The 14532-nt window shown below is 38.3% G+C and overlaps 1 protein-coding gene across 1 annotated transcript in view; it reads right to left on the bottom strand.

Annotated features, from left to right (window-relative positions):
• The window catches only part of tsnare1 (T-SNARE Domain Containing 1), a 138079-nt gene that overhangs the window by 62433 nt on the left and 61114 nt on the right, over window positions 1-14532 (bottom strand). The window contains exons 5-7 of the mRNA XM_086154904.1: window positions 1096-1186; window positions 906-980; window positions 671-727 (exon numbers count right to left, since the gene is read on the bottom strand). Of these exons, the coding sequence (XP_086011030.1) occupies window positions 671-727; window positions 906-980; window positions 1096-1186 (223 nt within the window). The remainder of the gene's footprint in view (window positions 1-670; window positions 728-905; window positions 981-1095; window positions 1187-14532) is intronic.

Below are 14532 nucleotides of genomic sequence, written 5' to 3'. Positions count from 1 at the left end.
AGGGTGATGCTACCACTAGTCAACAGACCTGGATCTCAGCTGATCGGTCCTTGTGAGAGCTTATAAGTCGGAACTTAAAACCTATTGAATATGTAGATAAACTGTCAAAGTGGAAGTAAAGGTTGAGTTTATCAAATACAAATACCATTTCTCCTGCATGTATTAACTTGTGCATAAATTCAAGTTCCATTTAATCAAAATGATTGAATTTCCATACAATCAAAACATTTCTAATACAATAGTGTGTTTGTATGTGTGTAATTGCATGTACAAATAAATATAAATTGAATTTATATTTTTCCCCAAAAAATGAAGCAAAATTACATATCTTGTAAACACCATGTATTTTATTTTATCTCAGCAAGACAAAAACCCTTGCCATCACAAATCCTACAGACTATCACCTACAATCTCCTCTTGCCAGATTGTGTTTAACTTTTAGAGAAAACGTTTCTGCACGTCTTGTCAGAGGCCTCTTTACAGCAGCTGAACCGTCCGTGCATCAGATGTAATGTAAGTCCACAGTAGGGCAGAATATACAAGGGAGATCCTCAAAAGGCGCTCTTGTGAGGAAGCAGTGGAGCAGAGAAATGCCTCATCATCTTCCTGTTCATTCATGAATGACAATGACAGAGAAAGAGGCGGACTTCCGCCCACAGTATTAGCTCACCTTCTTTCTGTCCATCTGTGCTGGAGGGAGCAAAGCCCTCGAGCGCTCCGCAATTTTCTGAAAGAGAGTGACTGAAATGTTGGGACAATATTTTGGCGGCTCATTACAGAAATCTGAAACATAAATGTGCAGCATTCTAGATGTGGAGAAGCAGCGAAGACTATTTTAATGGTCATTACTTAGAACTCCCATCACTGATAATCAGTTTTATTGTATTAATGGCTGACTCTAGTACCTTCTGCAGAGTTCCATAGCGCTGCACTGAGTCTGAGAGTTCAGTTTTTAGTCTGGTCAGTCGCAAACGGTCCTGCTGCATGGTTCCAAAAAAATGGGAAAAAGAAAGAACAGATAAGCCCCAATTAGCATAATTGTTTAGTCCGCAAATGTAGCAGTGACACAAAGGTTAGAAGGAGAGCGGAAAATACCCGTGAAGAGCTGCTGATAATATCGGAGAGCTGCTTGATGAGTTGGCTTGTGCTGGTGATGACTTTGTTCGTTTGCTGCTGTGTGGAGTGTCTTGAAAAAAAAGGATGGATTAATAAATTACGATATATTACTGTAATATATTTATATCCACTTTGTTAGCATTAAACGTTTAAAACCATTTTGTTAGCAGGAGTGAATTAAGGTCAGCAAGTCATCAGTGGTTCTCCTAACAACTTACTAGCATCAAGATGTGTATATTCATAGCATCATTTTCTTGTTAAATTATTTTGAAGTACTCATCAAACAAACTGTTCTTCCAAAATCTCCAAAAAAATTGCATCACAAGTTTGTAGGGATTATAAAAGTATGCATGTATTTGAAACTGTAAAACTAAATCATGTGAGGGACTGAAACCAACAGCAGAAAATAGTCACAGTTTAGCAAAACCAAATGAAGACCTGTCAATACATTTCATGAACCAGCAGCATGAAAAGTAACAGGTGCAGTAATATAAAGCCAGCCAGAGAAATGACCGGACAAAGGAAGAACAAACAAAGACTGACTTGCAAGCAGACATAAGCGAAGAACATTTGGGCAAGGCAAAAAAAAAAAAAAAATCAAAGGGGATTGGGGATCGAAATGAAGATAAAAGGCCCTTTTTGGAAAGCTTAATTTTGAAAGCCCATGGCAGAGTGTGTTTGCATTAAAAAGGTATGCCCCAAATACTGTGCGGTTTTTAACAAACAGAAAATGACAACTGCAGCAGCCATGTGCTTCAAAGGTATTACACTAACTTCAAATGCAAATTTGCATATGTTTTGGAGAAAAAACTGATGAAGCACTCTAAAGGTGAATTCTGGTGCCCTTTAAAAATACAGTTTGCCCGCAACTGAGTTATCCTTATGGACTTACGCCGTTGCGACGTTTTACAAGAGGAAGACTGGAATAACAAATGAGCAGATCAGCTGTGAATCTCCTTTTTTCATAACATCACAAGGAAATTTAAACTGAAAGCCCTCCTTGAGTCACCACTTTATCATGGTGGAGGAGTTTGTGCGTCCCAGTGATCCTGGGAGCTAAACTGTTGGAGATTTCATGCCTCTGGTAGGGTCACACAAAGCAAACCGTTCCCAGATGAGGGACCAGACAAAGAATGGCTCAGAAAACCTGGCTTACTGGGGCCTCTACCTGGAGCCAGGCCCGAGGATAGGGCTTGATGGTGAGCGCTGGTGGTCGGGCCTGCACACATGTGGCTTGGCAGGGCTAAGACTGAAAGAGCAGTGTGGGTCCTCACCACCCATAGGAGGGGCCAAATTGGTCAGATGTGACATAAGCTGGGTGGTGGCTGAAGTGGGGGGACCTTGGTGGTCCAATTTGCAGCTGCAGAAGCTGGCTCCTACTTGTTGGGGGTCATCCTGTTTGATGAGAGTAGCCTCCTGCTTGAGGGACGGTTCTGACTGTTATTTGTGCTGATGCACCCAACAGCAGTTCAGCATACCCACCCTTTTTGGAGTCCCTGGAGGGGCTGGTAGAGAGCATTCCTGTTGGGGACTCCCTTACTGGTGGACTTCAACAATCAAATGGGTAGCGATACTGGAACCTGGAAAGGCATGACCGTGAGGAAAGGTCCCCTGAATCTGAACTTGAGGGTTGTTTTGTGACTGGACTTCTATGCCCATCATGGACTGTTAATAATGCATACCATGTTCAGAGGTCTGCACATGGTCTGCACATGTGCACCTGGCACCAACACACCGATTAAGACATTTTGAGTGATTGACTTTTTGGTTGTGTCATCTGACTTGTTCCTGACACTCAAGGGAAAGGAGGGGTGTAGTTGTCATCTGATGTTCACCGGCTGGCAAGAAAGCTCTGATAGTTCGGGGAAGATGCCAGTCAGATCCGGCAGAACCAAATGTAATATGAGGGCCTGTTGGACAGAGTCCCCTAACAGAAAGAATTTCAGCTCCCAGCTTCAGCAGAGCTTCAACTATGTTGCAAGGGCAAGTCAGGAAGGAGAAGCAGTATTCTGTCAACACTGTTTACAATGACTGCTGACATTTATGCAAAATCTTGTGTATTGCTTGAATAAATACTTCCAAGGCTGATGACACGCCCTCCACTGAGGAAACAGAGTAAGTGGCCCTTGGAGTGGACTCTCCTATTTCTGGGGCTGAAGTTACAGATATTGTCAAAACATTTGGATAAGATCCGCCCGAGTTGTTGAAGGCATTGGATGTTGCAGGGCTGTCCTGGGTGACATACTTCTGCAACGTTGCATGTTAGATGGAAGCACAGGAGTCTCTGCATTTGCAAAATGGAAACAAAGGGATCAGAGGGTATGCTCGAACAGTAGGGGATCACACTCCTCAGCCTCCCTGGAAAAGTCTGCTCCAGGGTTGCAGGGAAGCAGGATCTCTCCAGCGGCTTTGAACCTCGGATCCAGGAGGAGCAGTATGATTTTCGTCCTGGTCATGGAAAAGTAGAACAACCAATACATCAATTTTGTTCATAAATTTTATGGACGTAATTTCTAGATGCAGCCAGGGTATTGAGGAGATCCAGTTTGGTGGCCTCAGGATTGGGTTTCTGCTTTTTGCAGGTGATGTGGTTCTGTTCATCGGACTGTGATCTCCACCTCTCGCTGGAGTAACTTGCACCCAAACGTGAAGCGGCCAGCAAAGATGGCAGACAAGATATTGAGGTTCTCTTTTGGAGTGAATAGGATGGATGGATTGAGGCCATCAAAGGTACAGCACACATTTGATATTTCCGAGATAAGTTCAGAGAAGTGAGACTGAGATGGTTTTATCATGAACAGAATGAAGATAGTGAATGTATTGATAGAAAGATGCTGAGGTTGGAACAGCAAGGCAGGAGGCCAGAGAAAACTCAAAGAGAAGATTCATGGATGATGTGAAAGAAGACATGAACTTAGTTGGTGTGAGAGAAGAGGACACAGAATAGGGTTAGATGGAGGAGGATGATTTGCTGTGGCGACCCCTGAAGGGAGTAGCTGAAAGAAGACAGTTCATTCATTCATTCATTCTTTCATACTGGTTATTCTGCAAATAGTTTTTGGGGTGCTGGAAGTAATCCAAGCTGTCGCTGAGGGATAGGATGGGGTCACCCTGAACAGGTCACCTTTCATTCAAATGGCTGCATAAAGAGACATTGAACCATGCAGTCTCTCATTCAAACATCCAGACAATTGAGTCTTCCATTAATGGACTGACTAGTTATGAACTGTTTGGAAAAATTATCAATTGCATTAGTTTTATCTTTGGTGGTCAGTGAGGATATACGGACACCTCCATCAAAAATATTGAACTTGTCCCTTTTCTAAATGATTTGAAATTACATAATTTATTGTTATTATTATTATTTTATACCTATACAGCGGGTAATGGGTGTCAGCTGGGCCATCTGATCTCTACGAAATATGAGGAATGACTTTGCTGTGACAAAAATATGTTACATTTACATACATGGCGCAAACTATATTGTGGGTCAATTTGATTGCTGTTCATGGTTGCCATGCAGAATCCCTGGATCTAGAAATAATATATAAAGGTACTTTTTTATTTTTTATGTCAGAAAATTAATAATCATTTGTCACTGATGACAGATCATTGATATAACATTTGACCAGTGTAATTGAGGTTTTATAACATGCTATTACAGTTTATTTATGGCTAGGTTCAGACATTAAAAACCTTAAAATATGTTAAAATATGAAAGAGAATCAGGGAAAAATGATCAGAGCCTCAAAAATTCTTAGTTATGAATGGGAACTAAACCCCGGTCAATTGAGGTTATGAAAACATAGCCTCTTGAATGAATTGTTTAAACACTGATTTCAACAAAATTTGTGTGTGACTTTTTGTTGGAGCCACCTGTCACCGAATCTGGCCACTGACAAGACATGATATCATTTGGGAAAATATTTGTCTTTATATTATCAGTTAAAACATAGCAATGAGCAGACTTATGAAAGTGAAAAACATTATTACATCATGCAAAGCCATAATTATATATCTCATTGGGAATGAACACAATAAAAGCAGAAACAAATACACGTCTTTAGATTGGTTACTTTGTGCTGCAGAATCTCATTATGAGAATGACTCAGATGCTCAACGGACTTTGGGCTATTGACACATAACCTTAGTATTTCCGTAAAATCACACACTGAAAGTCCAGCATATGATGCTATTGAGAGTCACCAAAACAAGCACTTTGCTCTTACATTTATAAATAGTTTACATATGACCTCTTCTATAGGAAGGAGAAATAACTCATTATAGCAAGAGCCTGGTTGAGAATGGTTGAGGCCTGAACTGATAACTCTTATTTCATTGTTCTGTTCTTTAACACAGTTTGTACCTTGAGAGAGGAAGTACCTGCAGACTAAATGACTTGAAACATCTCAAAGCCAACAGATTCAACCATCAGATATCTAGTCAGCAAATTTTAATATCATAATTGTATAACTTATTGATTGAAAATATCTGCATGTCAATTGTTTCATTTGACTTCCATCTATATATGTCTGGTTTCATAAGCTGTTCATCATTGGGTCCCTCTACAGCAAGATAGCTTGCACAGATTTTGATGATAACTTCATTTGACGCCATCAATTTCTTAGAGGAAAAAATAAATCGAATACCGGATTTCTTTATAGAGAACCACAGCCAGTGTGACTGAAGCACAGTGACAACATTAAAAAAGCTATTGAGAAGAAAAAAAAAAAAATCAATTTACCTGATTTCTTTATAGAGAACCACAGCCAGTGTGACTGAAGCGCGGTGTCAACATTAAAAAAGCTACTGAGATGACACTTAGTAAAAGTTGTGATGGAAAGATCATTGAATATTGTCCAAGTTGAGTGAATTACTCTCGCATAAGTACACATATATACTGGATATAAAAACATTAAAAAAATGAAAATATTGATTGTTCATATTTTCAGTAACGGAAATACTCAAAGTAGTCAAATTCAGTACATTTGAATGAGAAACTTACTGCAAACTTCCTAAATTTTATAATGCAACAGGTAAAGAGCCTGCTCCAAGCAAACATAACACGCTGGGTGATAAAATATATACCTTTAGATAGCGAAAGCGTATTAGTGTATCATATTTAAATGAAGTATTCCAGTATTTTGCTTCCCTCACACACGTGCCCTGCCGCTTGTGTATGTCTACTCTTGATGTATGGTATTGTACCGATGTATAGCTATGTATGTGTATTTGTGTGTATGTTTGTGCATGTGCATATATATATGAAATTTTATCAGATGAGGTGAACAGGCAAAATCCCATCTTGTTCTTGTGTTTTCAGCTTGAAGGCTCCTCTGGGTTAAAGGTTGAGACTGTATTCATAACTCTGCAGCACTGCCCTGAGAAAACTGGTTAAAGACAGTTATTAAATGTCTTGACTGTCAGGTCAGTTTCATAGAACATACCCTTGCCTTCAAAGGCCGGCAGCACTTCTCAGGGCGATGGAACGTTAACATGTTTCGTCACACAGACAAAACCCATTCAAATATTGATCTACATGAACTTCAGAAGGAAGCAGGAATGGGGAGATGAGCGAGAGGGACCATCTGTAGGGAAAAAGTAATGTCCAGCGTTGTATAAATATTGTATCCGTACAAATGCTGGCTACAGCGTTGGGGAAAAGAAGCTTGCTTTGCTGCTTGAAATAAAGTTTATTGTAAGAAATAATTAAATTGGACTGTAGCCAGACCAAAGTCATAACACAGACTGGAAAGCTTTGTAAATATGTTACACTCATATTGTCATCAAGAGTGGAGTATTTAAATTGCAAGAAGGTTTTGTCCTATTTGCTGCAGTGCAGAATATGAGTGCAGATTTGTGAGCTATGTTAGTCTGCAATTCTATAGTTATTATTTCAGGAAATGAAATCCTAGTGCCATGTCAGTAATAATGCTTGCATGGCTATGTTGCCTTCGACAAATACTTTTTTATTTATTATATTTTTTCCACTTCCACTGTCACTCAGCCCTGAGTTTTTTATAACCTAATATTCAGTCATTTCAATACATAATAACTTAATGACAATAAGGATGACCAAATGGAGAAAAAAACTATTTTAGTTATAAACCGTTAATATCTCTTATCCTGGTCTTCTTTTACAGTCAATTCAAAAATTCTCAATTATAGTGATTGAGAAAAAAAGAGATACAAGAGATGCTTGTACTTTATGACAGCATACTAATTCATTATTTATTTATTTATTTATTTATTCATTTGTTACTATTTCTTTATATTCTTGTGCTGGTAACAGTTGTAAAGTTTAATTCAAATAAAGCATTGCCAACATTAGCAAGAGACACAGTTAATGGGTCTCTCCCCTGTCAGACTGTTCTATGGAGACTCATCTCAGGGGGGAAGAGTGAGAAGCCCAGTCTGGAGGGATGATTTTAAGAATGGAAATTTCCTACAAGATCAAACGTTTTTAACATCAATGTCAGCTTTTTCCCACCCTGTGAAATGTGACAACAGATATGACTACAACATGTGTCATAACCTAAAAAAAAATCTTGGTCCACAATCAAGACTTCTCCCACACTGTCACATGCATGATTCAATAATGATAACAAATAGTTTAATAAACAGCTGCTTGGACTCAGGTTTTTTTTTTTTTAAATCCTACTTTCAAAAGAAATCATAAAACAGTGTATGTAGCCTTTCTCTCTCCCACCAATAATAACATATATCCTTTATCATATAAAGTACAATCTTGTGGTATCTACGAAGGTAACTATGTAGTTGCAATTAGCTAATTGGCTCACTGAAATAAAGTACGTGTCACATCAGAAATTGAAACAAACAGATTACAAAATCACAAAACAACCAAAGACAAACATGAAGGTAGACAACAGATGTGTGAGATAATTTCACTTCCATTATCATTATTATTATTATTATTATTATTATTATTATTATTATTGATGTTGTTGTTGTTGTTGTTATTAGAGGCATACACGATACTGGACGGAGATAAATTACATTATATAGAGTTATTTTAACGTACAACTGCTACACACAGCATATAATACACAGTGGTTCATTTTATGTTGTGTTCGTCATCCGTGGACAGCCTGATATTCATATCATTGCCCATTAGAAGCATCGATGACAATCATTTTCTCGATAAATGAGAGCCTGTTCTCGCAGTGCAACTGGTCCTTTGTTTCAGTCTGTAAGTGACAACTGACCTTTTCAGATGTAACCAGTTCCATCACTTCTAAATTCTAGTGCGACCTTAGTGTGAGAGTACTGGTGGGCGGTTGGGTCAATGAAGCGTGAGCGTTTGACACAGGAGAAGGGACACCCTGGTTGCATCCATTGTTACAGATTGGCTTTAGTTACAGGATTTAACACAAACATGGGAATTCCAAAGCATTCCAACCAGATGGTAGCAATTCTCTCTCTAGATAAGATAGCATTTCCCTTTGCATTTTCTAAAATTAATATTAATTCACTTGAGCAAATTGAACAAAGTAGATGTATATATCATGTTATGTTTACATGTAGTTAAATTAACAAATTAGATGTATGTATCAGGTACAAGGAAACTGGCAATAGTTAGTAATCTTTACTAACTAGGCAAATGTGTGTTTTATTTGTAACAAGGTAATAACTTCTGCTGTCTGTCGCTGTCTTGGAAATTCTCTCCAAGAACTACTTGCATTTTCAGTTTGTCTAAACATGTATCTTGTTGTTCCTCAACTCCTTATTCTGCATGGGAGTATCATTTTTTTTTTTTTTCTTAATTTTAAACAGCATCAACAAGTCTTTTGTAAGTAGAATTGTTTTTCAAAATCAAGGGACAGAGTGATAGCACTCAAGAACAATTTCAAGAGCTGAAAGCATAAGAAAGAAAAGGGGATCCTGCAACCAATCATCTAAAAATACAATGTGAGCTGAGCTGATGATCCATGAGTCAGTTGAAGACCTGCCCACAACGGGCACACTGTTACCAAACAATCAGAGTCCGCCTACGACTGATGTCCCCCAGAGAAGACCTCTGCAGCATCTTTGCAATTCAATGCATCTGCAAGTTCCACTGGTTTCCCACAGCAAGCCAAAAACAGAAATAAAATGTAAAAGACCAGATGTATTGATTCCAATGTGTCATTCTGAATATTTTTTTTTTTTTTCCCCTGCTAGCTTGGTAAAAGTATTTTCTTTAAGGTTTGACTGATAACCTGCATGGTTGGCAAGAGGGAGAGGTGCCAAGGGTGGATGCATAATGGCGCTGGCGTGTATGCAGGACCACACTCTATCTTTAGCACAGTCTTAAGTCAACCCGTCACGCTCATCGATACAGATTTTTATTGATCAGGCCCATCAGTAAGGCTTCCAAAAACACTGAGTAGAAAATTTTGTATCGCAAAAATAAATTATCATTATTATTGTTAATATTAAATGTGTGTGTTAAATTGTGGTCCTACAGCCTTGATTTTTGACCCATCTTTTAAAGCATGACCATTTGATTAAGGAAGGAGAGATACTGAACAATTGCTCATGGATAGCAACTGGATTCATCTATGGAAAGTTTGAATTAAAGTAAGATGAATTATAATGATTATATCACTACTAGTAATGTAATCACCATTCATTTTTTTAAGTTCCATTAAAGGTTAACCGATTCAAGGAGATCTAAAGCCTGAGACAAAAAATGAATCAGGACAATATTAAGCATAAATATTTAAATCACCCAGAATTATTAAGTCCAGACATAACAATAGAAAATCGCTCAAAAAAGGCAGAAAAGAAAATTAATAGAGTTTAGAGGTCTTTAAATTATAGGACAGAGCAAGGAGAAAAAGAGAGTGATAAAGAAAATGTAAGTTTCAGAGAACATAAAATCACCTTAAAGTAACAGAATGACATTTTTTCCATAAATCCTAAAAAGTAGCTTCCCCTCATCAAGATGAAAATGAACTAAATATAGAACTAGCGATAATGCTCTCATATCAGGGAGACAGTTTCTCTTGAAATAGGCCCTTCTCAATGATAATTAAAAGATGCCCAGGTCATTTGAGACAGTAAATAAATTAATGATAAAACACTTATCGGGGATAGAGCTTGTGTTTTAAAGACCAAATTTTATGAAATGCAAAACCAGGAAGAAGAGCGAGCATGCTTCAAGCAAGAGGGAAATAGCTCTCCTTTGCAGACTCCATGACTAACAACACAACTGCCAGGTTGAAAAAAAAAAAAAAATCATAGAAAGACTGTCCAGCAGGGGGAGCAGGTGACAGCATCATGGGGAAGAAACAAGAAGGAAATACAGCTTTGCTCCCTGGTGTGTAAGTTGTTCGACATGATAAAATGACAATGGCGGCTGATTGACTGAGAGATAAGGCAACCCACGGATGGACAAAGCTTAGGCAGCCTTTTTAAACTCAGAATATTTGAAAGATGACCATCATCCCTAACCAATGCCTGCAATTTTGGAAAAGGTAAAAACATGTCGATGATTTAGAAATAATAAATACATGAAATTGGCAGGTTGGTGAGCACCAAGTGAGCAGTGGTAATTACCTGTAGAAGTTTTTGTTCATTTATTTTTAAACAGTTACTCGAGAAGGCCGTAATAGACCCTCAGTCTCCTTGATACCAGTTATTCCAAAGAATATTCTAAAGTAAAACCAGAAGAATATGCATCTAGTTTAGTTCCCACCGACACAAACACTTGTTGACAAATTGCAAATGGGAGAGTTTACAGGAAGCTGTCATTAAACAAGACACCTCTCAAAAAATGCATCACACTGAATAAAAACATTTATATGTAGATGACTAATTGAAAAACCCTTGATATTTCTCATGTCCAGATGAGGAACAAAAAAAGCTCTACATCGCATCATGAGCACTACTGGAAGGCTCACCGGTGACACACTTCCCTCCCAGAGAGACATTCACACCACCCGCCACACCCTCAAAGCCTCCTCCATTGTGCACGATGCCAGCCAACCCGCACACAGTCTGTTCAGCCTCCTGCCCTCAGGAAGAACGGTACTGGAGCCTCCGTGCCCGATCTACTAGACTCACCAACAGCTTCATACACCAAGCTGTCAGGATACTGAACGCTTTCCCCGCTATCCCACTCCCTCCTGCCCTCCCACAAGATGTCGAGCTCTCTCCACGCTACCTCCACTCTGCCCCACTCTCATGGGACGGACCCCAAAACACTGGACTTTGACAATATATTGCACTATTTTGCACGTTGCACTATTGCCATTTTTGCATGGTTACGGTAAAATCCATCATGCCGCTACTGTTTTGTGTACTATATGCTGACTTTTTAATGCCTTTAAATCCACTTCATTTCTCACCTGCCACTGTGTGGTATTACTTAATGACTGTTATTTGTACTAGACTGTACAGATAACTACCGCTACTCGCTATATTCAAATTCAAAATACATATATTCATAAATTTCAGATTTTATTCTGTTAAATCTCTATCTTCTTCCACCTCAGTGCTAGTAGATTATATCTGCGTGCAGTTTATACTCTATAGTTTGTTTGTTTATTGTGCACTTCACTGTGAATGTGCACTCTATAATTCTGTTAAACTTAGGTCACTATGGGAAAGTGACTCTGTCTAGTACATGTGGAGAATTTGACAATAACGCTGATTTTGACTTTGATGAATTAACTGTAACATTATTACCATCTAGTCAATATAGTAGGTTCACGATTTGGCCTTTGTGTGGATGCAACCATAAGTCTATTGGTGTTTTGTGGAATCAACACAGACATTGACATTAGATTCTTTAAGTTGTTTCCTTTGTATGTGTGGCCTCCACTTTTCTATCCAGAAAATCCAAAAAACAATCATTGGACTAAACCCTGGTAAATGTATAAGCCGGGTCAAAACTCCATTCAGGCTGTTTTACTCAAACTGTTCCAGAAATATTTCGATGGTTTGGCAGGGAGTATTATGCTGCTAAAAGGACTCCATTAGGGAATACTGTTTCCATGAAGGGGTGTAATTTGTTACAGCAGTATTTAGGTAGGTGGTACTTGTCAAAGTAGCATCCACCTTATTTGCTGGGTTTAGGGTTTCCCTTCTCTGAAACATTTCATATCAAGCCAGCTTGCTTCTTTCCACAGAACTTCGTAGGACCATGTATTTCTCAGGAGACAGGCTCCTACCATCTACACAATGAAAAAGGAAAAAAAAATGACAAGGCCGCGCACTCACATTTACATTTTAGGTGTTTGATTGTAAACAGAAGTCAGCATCAACACAATGGCAACACAAACTGAAACTTCAGAAAAATGGCAACACAAACTGAAACGTCGGAAACTGTGCTTTATGAGACAAAAGACGAAAAAAAAAGATTCTGTCACTCACAGCTGAAGAGTGCCTATAATAAAAAATACAGACCTCTACATGCTTTATGAGTGGGAAAAGGTTAAAAATCAACAGTTTATTAAATACTTGCTCTCCCCACTGTCATACATTGGTATTTCAGTTCACAAACGGCAATAAATATATATAACTAAATTATTCATTAATTTGGTATAAATATAATAATTATCATGAAAGGAGAGATTACAGAGAATAGGCTTAGATGAAGAAGGTTGAAAGGGTAGTTGTCTCTCAAGGTAGTTGAGAGAAAAAGATTACGACAGTAATTTGGAATAATAACCTGACAATTTGAATAGATTCATCAAACGTTTTTTAATGAAAAAAAAAAAAAATAGTGACTGGATATGCCAATATTATTCAAGATTTTTCAAATGCCCAGACATGTTAATGAGACGCTGAATTTTGCTTGTCTCTATGTGGCCCTGCGATCAACTGGCAACTGGTTCAGGATAGACCCCACCTTTTGAATAATATCATCTGGGATTGGCTCCAGACCCATAGCAGTCTTGACTGTAGGATATAGGGTAAGGACAATATTACTTTATGTAAGCTGCTAATCTTGAAGTTCAAATTACCCTTTAGTCGGAGCCTGTTAAAGCTGCATGTCTGTGGGTTTGAGTCCCAGAACATTAAATGTGTAGGTGTGGTAAAGGTGAAGCAAAGTGAAGTGGTTGTCATAGAAGTTTGCTCCAAATCTGACAGGAAAGCTTAAACATTTTTATCAGCTTCTTGGTCATGATCAAGATTAATGTTGTGTGCTTTGGATCATGAGCTGTTCCAATTCTCCAAACTTTCTTCTTCCCATCATTCTGGTACAGGTTGATCTTAGTCTCTTCTGTCCAAAGAATGCTATTCCAGAACTGGGCTGGCCTCTTCTGGAGTTTTTTGGCAAAGTCAATTCTGGCCTTTCTATTTTTGAGGCTGATGAATGGTTTGCACCTTGTGGTGAATCCTTTGTATTTACTCTCATGAAGTCTTCTCTTTATGGTTGACTTCCTGGAGAGTGTTCTTCACTTAAGTGGATGTTGTGATGGAGTTTTTCTTCACCATGGAAAGGATTCTGCAATCATCCACCACTGTTTTCTTTCATGGCTACCAGGCCTTTTTGAGTTCCCAAGCTCGCCAATGCACTCTTTTATTCTCAGAATGTACCAAACTGTTAATTTGGGCACTTCTAACATTTCTGCAATCTCTCTGATGGATTTCTGTTTTTTTTTTCATTCTCCATTGGGAGCTTGTTTGACCGCATGTTGTGTGTTCTCAGCAACAGCTTCCAAATACAAAACGTTGCAACTGGAATCAACTCCAGATCTTTTAACTGCTTCATTGGTACTGCCTTAACTGCTTCACAGGTTACCGAGGGAAGAGACCACACAGCCTTGTTATTTTTTTGCAGCCTTCTGAGTCAATTATCCTATTACTTTTGGTCCCTTAAAAAAGACGTGGCTACGTATCAAAGAGCTGTAATTCCTAAACCCTTGCTCCCATTTGGATGTGAATAATCTCAAATTACACCTGATAGTTTGCACTTTAAGTCCATTTGATTATACAATTGTATCCTGAATAGGTTTTTGTAGACAGCTAAAATAAAAAAAAATTGTGTCACTGCCCAAATATTTCTGAGCTTAACAGTAACTACCTTTATGACAGTATTTGGTTTCATCAAGAAGTATGCAGAGCGTAATGAATTTGTAGCTCTCTCTAATTTGAGAAAGATTTTCTCTGGACATGGATACATATTTTGAATTTATACATGTCTTGTAACGACATAAACAAGCTGTTGGTTTATCAATATCTCCATCATTATTCATGCGATCGTAAACTAGAAACTGTTTATAAATACTTTCTAAAAATTGAGTCGCTTTGATCAAAATATATCGTTAACCTTAATAACAAAAAAATGCATTAAAAATGCAAATAAGTGCATGAGTCAATTGATTATGCAAAGATAGGGGTTTGAAAACAGCTGTAGTCAAAAGAAATGCATAACCTTGGGAAGAAACAATCTGTGTAAATCAA

This window comes from Fistularia commersonii, chromosome 11, assembly GCF_037954325.1.
Source record: "Fistularia commersonii isolate RoL2024-O1a breed Wild chromosome 11, RoL_Fcom_v1.0, whole genome shotgun sequence".
Lineage (NCBI taxonomy): Eukaryota > Metazoa > Chordata > Actinopteri > Syngnathiformes > Fistulariidae > Fistularia > Fistularia commersonii.
This window is presented reverse-complemented; position numbering and strand designations above follow the sequence as displayed.